This window comes from Pholis gunnellus, assembly GCF_910591455.1.
Source record: "Pholis gunnellus genome assembly, chromosome: 2".
Taxonomy (NCBI): Eukaryota; Metazoa; Chordata; class Actinopteri; order Perciformes; family Pholidae; genus Pholis; species Pholis gunnellus.
The window spans coordinates 10014807-10028638 of NC_136536.1; the positions used below are offsets into that span (position 1 = coordinate 10014807).

A 13832-nucleotide genomic window follows, 5' to 3' on the forward strand; every position below is an offset into this window, starting at 1 on the left:
CTTAACCTCTTGGCTGAGAAATGTATTTAAATTAAAGAACAGCAGATAAAGAAATACTTTTTGTAATACATGGGGACACCAATAAACTATATCATGTCAAATGTTAAATTATTTAGTAGTGTTGCACAGTTATTTTGATAGAGAATACATTTTTAATGACCCATGGGGTTTGAATTCCAGACACACTGATTTTTGAAAACTACACATTTGACCCACAATCAGAAAGGTTTTGGGATTTACACTGAGGTTGTCAGTGTTGTGACTGCTACCATGCAGTTAAAGAAGTTACCTGGACTGTAATTGTGCTATCACGGCTAATAGTAATGCAGAACAAATTAACCTCGACAATCTCAAGCTACAGATTGGGATGAACAGGACTAAGCAATGGGAAAGGTAATAACCAATTCATACACAAAACAAACATTCATAAATATACCATTCACACAAATGCATGCATGCATGAAATCACACATGTGCACATGCAAGCACACACAACCCTAACTCTTACCCACGGACATGAAGTATTTACATTTAAGGCACGTGAAATCTATGTACACGACAAATAAAAGAAAACCAACACAAAGCATTATGATGTTTAGTCCCTGTAGCCTTTTGGTAGTGGGATGACTTCCGCCACTTTTCTTTCTGAACGTTGGCAGCTTTTACTCTAAAAGCAATCACAAATACAGTATAATACATTATAACACAGTAACACACGCTCTGAGCTGGAAATGGATCCTTCACACTCAAACAGGGCTGGGCAGTATATCAATATTATATTGATATCGTGATATGAGACTAGATATCGTCTTAGATTTTGGATACCGTAATATGGCTTAATTGTTGTGTTTCCCTGGTTTTAAAGGCTGCATTACAGTAAAGTGATGTCATTTTCTGAACTTAGACTGTTAGTCATTATATCTACTTCAATGATTATTTCTCAAAACTCTCATTGCGTTACATTTTTGTAAAAGCACCAATAGTCACCCTTACAATACTGATACCACGGTAAGCGTTAAAAGATATCTTGATATTTGATTTTCTCCGTATTGCCCAGCCCTCCACTAAAAGAGCGATGATCCCGCCTGCCCTCAGACTAAAACTTTCTACAACATTAATGATTGTCACGTCTTTGGTTCAAGACATCATCACGCCATTGGCCATCAACTCTGCAGTTTCCCCTAAGCTTCATTTGCTTGCATGATGGCTTTGATTCAAACCAAGCAGGAGCAAAATATTCTTCAGGAGAACGCCACTTTGTTTTGTTTGACAGAAGCACCACACTGGTTCAAGCCTAATGTGAGGTTTCTCAGGTCTGTGGTGGTTCCAGTCCCATCCCAGTGGACTACACGACGGCGACGATGCTAGCGTTGGTAACTCTGAACATGAACGGACAGGATTTAAACAAAGTGATCAGTAGGAGTCAAAATCAGAACTCAAAGGAAGGTCAGTCAGTCAGTCTTTGGTGGAATTATATCAGTAGATTTCCTTTGAGTGCAAAAACAACTCAACCAAGCGCTGTCCACCAACCTGAGGCAGAGAGAGATCAGTTAAGAAACATCCATCTATGCGTTTTCTACGCCCGTTTATCCGGTTCAGGGTTGCGAGGTGCTGGAGCATATCCCAGCATGCATTAGGCAAGAATCAGGGGAACACCTCGAACAGGTCAAACCTTATGTAAAACTTTAAAATGTTGTCTTAAAAGCAGAGCTATTAAACAGATGGATTCTTGACATCTAGGCCTGTAATATTGACGTTGTTATAGCCAGGTTCTTGTTCTCACCTGAAACCTGTTAACCGATAATAAGGAGATACCAGAAGAATACTTTCAGGCCTTAACAGGCAGCGTAATTCACAGCTCCTGGCTGCCATAAGCTACATGTGGCCATATCCTGTGAGGTCATTAGCACCAAAAAAAAAGTCAGTTAAAGGGATATTACAGAACTCTCCACCACACGAATCTGCACAAGGAAACCCAGCAGGCATCAAACTGCATCCGCAGGCCTGCGCGTATTTTGCAGTCACTTTCTCATTGTTCAGTCTAATGTTAGCCTTGAGGCATTGAGAAAAAGTTCTATTTAGTAAAAATCCCAACCTGCCAACAAACAAGACATAAGTTAAAAAAAAAAGAAACATTCATTTGGCTTGGAGATCTTTGGATTTTTGTCTTCCTCTAGTGCAGCACAGTGGAGTTCCAGTGGTCTCTCTTTTACTTTTCTCTTCAACTGATTTCTCATTCAGTCTGCATGTTCCATCGCGTTTCTCCATTGCAATCATATGGCCAGGTGCTGTGGTTCTGGTAGCTATGGTTGTTGTTTAGGCCTCAGAGGCAGCCTGTGGTTTGAGTTGAGCTTTCTCCATGGCGGTACCATAAGGAAGAGATCTCTTGAAGAAGCCGAGCTACAATAAAAACATTTTTTTAAGAAAAGCCAAAATTAGAAATGAGCACATACCTAATCAGTGTACAAGATTTTTTTTAAATCCTTGTTTACAGCAGCACTGACCTTGTATAGCACGTAGATGAGTAGAGCCAGAAGCAGTAAACCAGCCAGAATGGCCAGGATGATTATCCATAAAGGAACTGAGTTCTCTAGATCTGGCTTATTCCACACCACTGGGGTCACCACCTGAAGACAACAACACACTTTGTCAGTTTCATCTTTCAACAAAGAAAATGAAGACAATACAACTGTTAGAAGTAGACCCTCTGGAAAGAATGGAAAAAAATCTAAAATACCTTTTTGTGTCCACTGGGAGCATGTTTGGGTAAGATGGCGTAAGGCATCTTCTCCACGCTGTATCTGGCCAGGCACTCCAGCACATATTGCTTGTAAGCTCTCTGAAGGAAGAAGCACAAGTTGAAACATTTGATTCAAAATTAACGCAATCCACCACTTATACACTAGGGGGCGACAGAGACCGTAGGCTTTTTTACAAAGAAAATCCCTTCAGCATTCCTATCCTTGGAGAAGCTGTGATACCAGATAATGAATTTTCAATACATTCATGCAAATGCATAATGTTACAGCACGCAGGGGGTGGTTAATAATCGATGGGTAGCTCCAATATGGCATGCAGACAGAAACAAAAATGTAAACTTGTAGACACTGTTGTCCCATTTGTTGAGGAAAATATGTGGGACTGTGCATACTGGCAGCCTTCAAATCTGATCCAGAATCAACACAAACAGATATGTGAGACTGACTACTGCAGCTATGTACCTTTGCCAGCTTCACATTTGAGGTTTTAACTTTTTTTCTTTTTTTTTGTTGATGGCTTCTAACTTCCTGCCAAAGCCTGACATGAGAAAATACACAGGCACCGGTGGGAAAAGACTAATCTATAGTGCACAGCCATTTCCTTTGCTATGCCTCCTGTCATGTGGTAGGAACACGTGTTTGTGTACAGTACATGTCTGGTGAGTTTTTAAAGGCAGGGGTCATCTCTGACAAACCTCGGTGAAGGTCTCGGCCCAGATGCGGGAGCGCACTTTGAGGATAGCGGTAGTCCCCTTCTCCAGCAAACCCACGGTGCACCGGAGTGCCCAGCACTCCGTATTAGAGCAGGACTACGGAAGCAGACACAAAGGAGTAAAGATAATGTTAGTTAAATGCTAAATGCGTTTTGTTAAATCATCATTGTGCTTAAGTAGACTCTAAATGAAGACATTCCCACAAAACTTAACCAACAGGTGAAAGTCACACGGGCAAAAGTGAAAACTAGTAGGACACATTTCGAAGGACAAATAACTGCCATTTTAATGCTGCAGGTCAAATAAATATAACAAAGAGCCCAATGTTATGATCACTATTCCACGCCTGCTTCAAATTAGATTGAAGGAATGTCATGAGACTGTAAAAATGCAGCATGCACCACTCTCCACATTATTGCCCAACGGCTAAAACCGGTCCATTTTTCTCAAGACTGTAGAATATAGAATCTTAATTAGATCCCCATAACCCAGCTTGGCACTTTTAACATTTCAGAACATGGACATACTGCGTTTTGGAGGTGGTGCTGCAACTAGACCACCCCCAGATAGAGAGGTTTCAGCGGGAGCGCATTGGTTTACTTATTACATCAAGTAGGCAAACTCAGGAGGAGAACAGAGGGCCTGCCTGCTTCCCTTAGGCTCAGTCTTAGACTCTTAGACAGACTTAATGAGGGTATTCAGACAGACAGGGAGCGTATCAGTCCACTTCCTCCTGGTAGACCGCCTCACAGCTCCAGGGCACCGGGGCCACAAAGGGCTGTGGAAATGACCCGAGCATGGACCATTGCCAAAGATGCCTCAGAGCCAAGACCCACATATCCTCCCTGGTGGGGATATGTGGTCAAGATCTGGAGCTTGGGGGCTTGGAGGCTGTTCCCACAGCTTCGTGAAATAACTACACAGCTGCTGTACACTGTTGGTACTGTATTTGGTAATAATACAGTTATAATTGTTAGAAATCATTCATTAATAAAGCAGGTTGCACACTTTCTAATAAACCATCAAGTCTACAGTTACAAATGTTAATAAATTGATTTTGGTCCAGATCCTCGGCAGGTTTTTCCAGAAGCAGTTCATCAGAGGACTTTACTGAATAATTTAAAAAGCCCTGCCGCAGGGTGAACACCTGTCAGAGAAATGTATCACAACCTGGCAACCCCAATGTAGTTTTATTTTTTATAACTAATCAATTACCATCTGTCAATTACTTATTACCGTTAGTACCATTTATTTACCATCAATAAAGTATTAGTTACCACATAAACCTTTGGCACAGCGTATTAGAAAGTGGTGCCAAACATACTGTAACAGTTATGTTTGCACAACAGCCAATACAACATATGAAAGTATGACAACAGAATAAAAAATCCAAGTGATCATGAAATGCCTTTCAGTTATTAGTGCATGTGAAGACAGTCATTCGTTCTTTATGCATAGCTCAGCTCTTCAAAGACCAAGCAGGTCATTTTTAATGATCACACAATGACCTGGGCTGACAGCTTTAACCAAGCATTGCTAAACACTAACACACTTTGATTATGAGACACTTTGAACAAAGACGTCTCCTCTTGAGAGCTAAAAGAAAATAAAAGTGCAGACATGCGGGAAACAGGAGAATGGGGTCCTTCATACGGAGGTGTCATTGGACATGCTTGATAAACGAGCACGGTTAGAAGCGATAGGCCGCAGACAAAGACCTCTTTGGTGGAGGTAGGTATCCACAGACTGAGGCAGAGAGAAAAGCTACCTGCAGCTGGCTGGATCAATAGGGCCAGTGTGTGGGGGCTTGGGGCCCTCACAACACCAAGAGCCCAAAATTAGAGAGCAGTCTGTGTAGTAACCAGTGCATCACTGACAAAAAGCCTCCCACGTCCCTTCGGCCTCTCCGCCCCTCCACCACTACTAAAGACTCTTTAATGTTAATCACCACAACGGGACAAGCCTGTGCCCTCTGACCCCTCCCTTTTAACGACATCATAACCTAATTACTCAATCCCAGGAGCCTCGTGTAAGAGCATGGCCAGTGTCGCCAAACTAGATCCAGACCTGCACGCTTAACTTAAAGCTAGGGTTGGTGATCTTAAGAAACCAGCCAAGAGTAAGCTACATTTTAAAAATGACCCAACTGTAAAAAATCCCAGCCCAGTGTTGCCAACTCCGATGAAAGTAGCTAGCAGCACAAGCTCAATCTAAATCTAGCAAGAAAGTCCCCAAGTCTGCAACACCGACAGCCCATTCCTTCAGGCCTCCCTCCAAAGCCACTCCCCTAAAGTTGTCGTCATGAGTGTAAACAAGTAACAAGCTCACAGCTGTTAAGATAGCAGCTTGTGGAAGACTCATGTGATGCGCAATGAGTGAACGGGCAGAGTGTGCACACGAAGGCGAACCAAACTTTTCCTCTTCTTGTTGACAGAGCATTCGACTTATTGATTGCTGTCAGGATGTAAAGAGAATTTCAACAAATATGACAAAAAAATGGATTTGAAGAAGATTAACAGCCTAGCTTTAAGGCAACAAACTATGTTGTTTAAACCTTCTATTTTTTATCCAATGAGGACACGTCCTGCTCTGCAAGTGACACAAAAATAACTTTAACCACATAAACACATTAAACCCTTAACTGTGAACTCAAGCTCCTCATTTCCTCACTTTCATGTCACCTATTACATTAGACTTAACCTTTTGGCTTGACTATGTTCATCCATGATAACGTGACGATTCACACTTTAAGCATCTTACCAGATTAGTCAAATGAGCGAGCTGATTTCTGTGGACATCCCTCCTCTCGACGCGGTGCTCATGCGCCTTCAGTGCTAGGATAGGTGGTTCTGTGGACGTGTGCTGGAGCTAAAGGAGGAGAGAGAACAAACACACATACACACACCACCGATTAGGACAACACGGACTCTGACCTCACTATAGGAAGAAGAGCACACCACCCTTTCTGTCAATATAGGACCTAATGTTAGCATGACCCTAAGGCTTTTTGTCATTAATCAGAAGCATGTGAGCTCTACTCCATATGGATTCCCAGGGAAATACACCGTACTTAGAAATTCACCAGGGGGGGAAAAACATTAGATCACACAGCTAAGACAGATGACCACTCACAACCCTGCTCAACATGTGTCAAGCTTTGAATGTAAACACAAACAGCAGCGCTGAAATGCTTTGCCCACCAAATCCCAAAGCTACAACTTGGTATAAGGGGGGCGCGGCGCTGGATGTCGAAGATGAGTGAGTTGCTGGGTGAGGTGGTTCATCAAGCTGTTCTAAGCACAGGGAAGAGCTGGGACTTCAAAGCGGTGGTGGGGTTAGTGTCCTGGGTGGAGCTAAAAAGCTGGGAGGAGGAAGTGGGTGTGGGCCAACCAGCGGGACGGCGCAACTGTTAATCATACATCTGAGTGGGAACCAGTGGGAGATGTTTACTGTCTGATTTGGCCCTATTTGACTCTGAGAGACACTCACTTTGAGGCGTAGGTGGTTCATGTTTCTGTCAGAGGTGCAGTTGATGGGGCCTTCTAAGGAGAACTCAAGAGGGTAAAGGAGAGTTTGACCCTGGACACTGAGGGGGCAACGCAGCTCAAGCAGGGTGTGGCTGATCCGGCTGGGCCCATTGTTCACCAGCTGGAAAAAGGAAATGAAAAAAGAAACTTTAGTATGTAACATATTAGAAAACTTCAAAAGCAGCTTGATAGTTTATTAATATTTTAGTTGTAGCTGCGAGGTTGCATACGATTCTTTTTTTTTCATGCTGAAACTTTCATATTTGACATATTTTCCTAATCTACAAATAGGTCACCTAAAGTAGAGCGCTGTTAAATCTCATGAAGGTGGATAAGCAGCCCCTGAGAATAAATCACACTGCTTAATCTGGAGTACATTTTCTTTGGTTTTCCTTCATTGCTGTCCTGGGAAGTTGCTTTGTGAACAGTCGTATCTGCTTTTGGACCCAATCTGCTCAGCCTCGATGAGTCTGCACAGCTAACAACATGGCTGATTACCTCATAGATGTGTTCCACTGCAGGCCCAACGTCCTGCTCCACCTCGTAGTTTTTGGTCAGCTTCCAGTTGGCCGGCGGGAAGAAGACCTTATCTGGTCGAGACACACTTAAAAAGAGAAGTAGGGATGTGAGAGAATGCGTAGGAAGGGCCCCAGAGACTTAATGAAATTCCCAAAGTTCAAATGAGGGAATCCTGACACTGAACTCACCCTTGTAGAATGACTTCAGCCTGAACAACCACCTCCAGCTTGTAAGGCACAACCTCACTGTGGGAATTATTCTCATTTTTACTGTGGAAACAGAGAGAGGAAAAAGATTCTGATTAGCTGATGTCATTCGAGAGCTGTGGAGATCAGTGCTGCTGAACCACACGTAATGTCTCTGATGTAGGTTGACAGCAAGTTGTACCTGCGAATCTGCAGCTCAAACTGAACAGTTTTGTGCGTGTCCTTCAGCCGTGGCACTGTGAAGCGCAGACCTGCCCACAGCTGCAAAGAGGAAGATCCAACATATTAATTATCATTAAAAACAAAAGTCGATCGCAAAACGTAATATTTTTTCTTTTAAAGGATTTGAACTTGGAGCAAATTTCCCATGTTTTTGTGTCAAAGTAACTTATCAGGACGTTTTATTCAAATGGAGAACACGAGAACGCTGCAGCCACTTGACGTGCTAAACAGGTTGAATCAAGCGAAAGACACAGAAAAACATTTTATTTCTAATGATGTCAGACATGATGATGTTTAATAACAATCTGAGCCTGTCAGTGGCAAAAAAAGTACTTTAGTGGACATACATTAACAGTGAGAAAATGCCCCTTTGCCAAGTCCAACTCCAACACAGACTGGCTTATCATAGCGTAGCATTGGCCAGCGCCGACCAGGAGCAGGAGCGTTCAATGAACAAACAGCCCGTTGAGAGGCTGCCGTCTGTTGCGCTGTCGCTCAATACTGGACCAAATTCAAAAAGCGTCGTCCTCATTAGTCACAGAGACAAAAACCTGGGAAAATAGGCTCCAGGTTGAAAAATACTGAAGTTACCCGTCAAGGACTCTCTTGCAGCCATTCCTCCCCTCTCTACTGAACTCATCTCATCCATCTGATAGATTTGTGTGATTTTTTGTGAACTGCTGGTCTATCCAGTATACAGATGCATTACACATTCAAAATGTGCCCTTTCTTTATCAATAATCCATTTGTTTTCCACACAAGCTGGTACATTAAGTCTCTCTGCAGCTACCTTTTAATGTTCTTTTAACCTATCAGATCAATAACGCTACAACCGGAGACCTTTACCATAAGAACAACTGAGCATATTTTATGACAGTAAATAGTTTTTAAAATGGAGACGTCTGTCTCGCTCTTCCAGTTAACATTTCGCTGACAGTCTTCCTCTACAGACCTATTAAAAGCATGCCAGCTTGTGACTGTCATTAAAAAGGGGAACTCGGGAGCTGAGGGCACAGATGGGAGTCTGTGCTTCCTGTCACAACATTTCCGAACACATTCTGACTTTTCCTGTGCTGTTCACACACCCAACCTGGGGATGGCATACAACTTGTTCCTACCAAGAGCAGGAAATCATGATGTTTTGTCAACTAGGGCTGTCACAATATCAGATATTCACTACATGATGATTCTGCCAAAAGAATTCACGATAACAATACTAGCGCAATATCAAAGTGTAGGGATTTAAGAGGTGCTGGATCACCCGTCATGTCAAATTCCTTGTATGCTCAACATACCGTGGCAATAAACGGTTCTTATCATATGCGCTTTCTTGACATGACGTCAACGTTTGATTGTTTGTCTTTTAAATGTTGGTTATCGTCAACACCAGTACATCGCGACACCCCCGGTGTCAACTGTTTACCACAATCCTTCAACGCTTAAACTTATCAGTTCATGGAGCGAACAAGAGAAAAGATACTGCCAGAAGACAGTGATGTACATACACTGGTAGCAGACTTCATCGGGTTGCCCAAATCACAGCTGAGGTATCGGGTTTGGTTCTCCGTTTCATAGCTACAGGTAAGCTGGGTCAGGCTCTGAGAAACAAGAGGACAGAGGATCGGTCAGACCACGAGGACAATCTTCAAGAAAAAGACCAGCAGCCGTAATCACGTCCCAAGAAGTATATTAGTTGCTAGAAGTTGTGGGTTTTATTTGTTTTTTGCATTCCTACTCACCTCATTGTTGCGGGCAATACCGCTGTAGTCAGCTTCAGGGGGCAGCACCACGTAGAGCTCTGCCTCGTACGCTCCTCCCTCACCCTCATTCTTGGCGTTGAAAGTCAAGGTCAGCGAGTTGTCATCACCTAGGTAGACTTCCTTCCTGTTCCTGAGGACCCAGACAGAGAAAAAGTGGATCACTAATAGGGTCGATGTTTAGGTTAAATAGTGTCAGGACTCCTTAGACAAATATATGTATTTCTTAATTATTTAATTTTCCAGACTATTCTAGGATTTCCATTATTTGCCTTTATCCATTTAGTAATTCTGATCAAAAATCTCATTGTGTGAATATTGTGTAAGAGAACCCTACAATATCGCAATATTGATATTAAGTTATTTGGTGAAAAATAATGCGATATATATATAAATATATATTAAACTGTGTTACGCAGTTGAAAATACAATGAGTCTTTGTTTGCGTTTGCTGGCTGTAGAGTAGCCAATAAATTTGCTTTAATGAAACTAATGCACGTATGCAGGCTTTTTTTTTTTTAAGAGCTATGCTACAAAAAAAAAAAGAAACATACATTCGATTCAACTCACAAAGCCCGGCCATTAAGTGAAAACTTTTCCAGTGTGGTAATAAAGTCATACATGCCTAATAACACAGCGAAGGACTGTAAAATCACCTCCCCCTTCCTTGTTTTCTCTCTCTCCCTCTACTTCTCTCCACAGCTAAGAACAATGAGAAATTCCATTTGGAGGGCCACACAGACGCTTTTAATTACAGCCCGCTCTCGTAAAGCAGAGCAGGAGAGCCAGAGAGAGAAGATTTCTAGAACTGATCCCCTGCCAGCCTACGAGTCAACTTTAGTCTTACTCTAACTTGCATTGCCCTTTTTAAACCAAACAAAGGCTCAAAATTAGAAAACAGAACAAAGCGTTAAAGCTTCCCTGAGAGGTTGAAAGTGTTATGTGCTTTGGCAGTGGAGAAGAAGAAACAACATTGCGGGAACGATGGATACTTTATCTGAAATTCCACTAAATCACAGCCATCCTGTCAACCCCTCTTACTACTACTAGGCGTTCTTAATTTACAACAGAGCAGACAAAAACATTGAGCTATTATTTTAAATCGCACCAATCACACTTTCTGCGGCTCAGTTTCTGGAGTTGCACTCGCATGCACTTGCAGCAGGTTGTTCCACATGTGATGGATCAGCCATACATTGAAAGAAATGGAGGCAGATGGTATAAATATAGGAATGTAAAATTAAAATGACAGAGCAGAGAAGGGAGTATCGGGGAGGCTGTTATTTTTGAGAAAAATGCTAACAGATTTCTTGAATCATAGTGTGGAAGGCAGGGTGATCCTGACAGCTTCAGAGAGCAAGGCGAGGCTGGGACTCTGCCACACAGCTCCCATACTTTCCCTTTCATCTCTTCTGTCTTGTCCCCTGAACTGTCCACATAGCACCTGTAGAGCAGAGCTGCTTCCTGTTTTCAGAGCACTATGTACCCCTAACTCTACTGCAACTCCGGGGCTGTTAACAGTCCCTCTCTGGTATGCTAAACTAAACAAAGCAGCGGAACAACAAAAACAGCTGTATTTACACTTTAGCACTCAAAAGTTCAGTGACCCTGTTCACAGTTTACCGTGTATTATCCATCACATTCTAATATATTTCCCGAAATCCATACGCTATGGGATTGGTAGACGGACTCACCCGTTAACTGCCAGCTTCAAGTCAGGAACACAGATGTTGTCCTCTCCACAGTCCAACAGAATCTGAGCCTATAAGATGCACATTGTTGGGGTGATAAAAGGTTAGGGGCCGCAGACCACGATAATCACACAGTGGGTTATCACTAAAACACACTTTTACATGTGAACAGAATTAGGCGCACATGATAAATCAAGTGTCTGTTTATGGGAGACAACAGGATGTGTGAAGCAAGATGCGACATGTGGTATGACTAATGCATTCCACCTCCCAGCCTCCCGACCACCTCCCAACACACACCTGCGCTGCAGTCCCCCTTGTCTACATGACATCATCACTGCGTCATCAGACAGTTAAAAAAAAGTGGCTCAGAGGGACACCGTCTGACTCCGTGAGGTCATGACAGGCACAGACGCACTTCCCCTGAACCAGCTGTCCCGGCACACACATGCTTTCTGTTTGCGGCGCAAGAGAAGGAAATGATGAGCGGAGGAAGAGTCCAGCCCAAAGAGGCCGTGCCTGAGGAGATACTCCTGTGGAGCTTGAGCACAAAGCTGCCAGCTGCCACCAGAGTCCCACATCACAGCGCTATGTGGCAAACCGCGCATTCACCACACGCTACGCCACCCAGCGAACCACAGCCCTATAGTATCATCATATGGAGAGGGAGGAGCCTTCATCCTAGAGAAACTTACTGAGACATTGGATATCTCTGTTGACCAGAAAAGCAGAAGTGGGGCTTCAGAGATTACAGTGGAGGGGAAACACAAGAAAGGAACAGAAACACTGCTGGATAAGTGGATAACCGCTGAACGTGTGGCAGGGCAGCGGCAGGGAAAGCCCTGCGGATAACCAAATTGCATCCCGCTGCGCCTGTGACAGTGTGATGATGCTCCTGACGATGAGGATAATAAATAGAAATGGAGGAGGAGATTAGAGAGAGCCAAACGCCCCCCTTGTCATTACACCATCCAGGGGCTCTAATTATGGACACCATGGTATCCACCAAGCTAACTTGGCCACATGTGCACCCCGGGTCTGTATGTCAGTGTAAAGAAGGAAAACGACGTCCGTAGGCCTGTTGCTGTAGTTAAAGAACAACAACAGTGAGCTCAATGGAACTCATGCAAGAACATTTTCGTATTCTTATTTTAGCTGTAAAATAATTGAACAAACTGCTTTTCCATTGCTGAGTGCCTGGCGTTTTTCTGTTCTGTGCGCCTCGCGTATTTGCGGGAGTGCCCTGAATGCCTCAAGTAGAAAAAAAATCAACTTAGAGCTGAAAAGCGCACAACGTCATAAGCATTGTTCCCCATTGTGTTGACTTTTGCTACATACCCGGTGCTATACGGCTTTACCAACCGCAATTACCGTGAACTGAACAGAAAACAGCAGGAGGCAAATTCGTGTGGTACATAAGATTTTGTTGTTTTTATCAATTTAAACTGTACCATTAACTATTAGGTAGCTTACAGTTCATGGGCTGGTTAATGAGCCCATTGATGCACAATTTCAACCGTTTCCAAGTTCTAAAAAGGTGACACTTTTCTGGTGTTGCAGAAACGTGTGCCCGTGAACAAGATCTGAGGATGATCGCAATTAATAGATCCATCATAATGTCTTAACTCCTAATGGAAACATGTGGAATATGTTAAGAGGACAGAGATTGAGACTGTGCCCAACACATCAACCATCTCTCATTCTCACTCCGGCTCAAAGGGAGTAAGAACTTGGCAGAGTCAATGAAATGCTACATGGGCTTGCCACATATTCTCAAAGCATGTGTGGAAATCAATAGGGCATCATGTGTCTGATCAAGGCCAAGGCTGCGGTATATAAGTCACCCGACTGTTACATTAACACAGTCTAAAGCAAGATTAATGAAATATGTTGGAGGTCTGAAGCTAACCTCACTCCCCTTTTACACACATAAACACAGGTTTTTCCTCTGGGTGTTTGGCGAAAAGGGGCTTTTTCAGGTTTACGGATGATATTTAGCTCAGGCTTGTCTCAAGGTCTCAGTTCAGCAATAGACCACATCTGTTGGAGGCCCAACAGCTTTGATATCTAGGAAGGACATCAATGACAGGGTTCAGTCCTGATCCCCAAAAGATAGACACAAACCCCAACAGAGAGAGATAAATGGAGAAAGAGAAAGAGATAAAACTACTCTGATTGCCATTCCCCAAAAACTGATGGCTGTTGCTGAACTCGCATATGGTGCATGCCGTGCAGCAGCTGAAAGGGTGCCTACGTGTTGTTTAGCCAACTCTACTCACTGCCAGAGGAAAACTGGCAAAATGCCGACAGAATTCAACCAGATGGGCAGAGGGCTGTGCCCCTCCTTGAAATATCTACCAACCGTCTGTGTCGAGTCACCTATGTGCTGTTACGCAGCCAAGCCAGCTGAAAGCAATTCCTGCTGGAAAAGGGAAACA

General features: G+C 43.3%; 1 protein-coding gene across 1 annotated transcript in view; it reads right to left on the reverse strand.

Moving 5' to 3' along the window:
* Window positions 1-2316: 2316 nt before the first annotated feature.
* The window catches only part of itga5 (integrin, alpha 5 (fibronectin receptor, alpha polypeptide)), a gene marked incomplete at its 3' end in the record, with an annotated part of 33258 nt that continues 21742 nt past the window's right edge, over window positions 2317-13832 (reverse strand). The window contains exons 19-30 of the mRNA XM_079167039.1: window positions 11398-11465; window positions 9686-9836; window positions 9452-9544; window positions 7906-7985; window positions 7707-7787; window positions 7498-7603; window positions 6962-7120; window positions 6233-6340; window positions 3455-3568; window positions 2738-2839; window positions 2505-2627; window positions 2317-2400 (exon numbers count right to left, since the gene is read on the reverse strand). Coding sequence (XP_079023165.1) covers window positions 2317-2400; window positions 2505-2627; window positions 2738-2839; window positions 3455-3568; window positions 6233-6340; window positions 6962-7120; window positions 7498-7603; window positions 7707-7787; window positions 7906-7985; window positions 9452-9544; window positions 9686-9836; window positions 11398-11465 — 1269 coding nt within the window. The remainder of the gene's footprint in view (window positions 2401-2504; window positions 2628-2737; window positions 2840-3454; window positions 3569-6232; window positions 6341-6961; window positions 7121-7497; window positions 7604-7706; window positions 7788-7905; window positions 7986-9451; window positions 9545-9685; window positions 9837-11397; window positions 11466-13832) is intronic.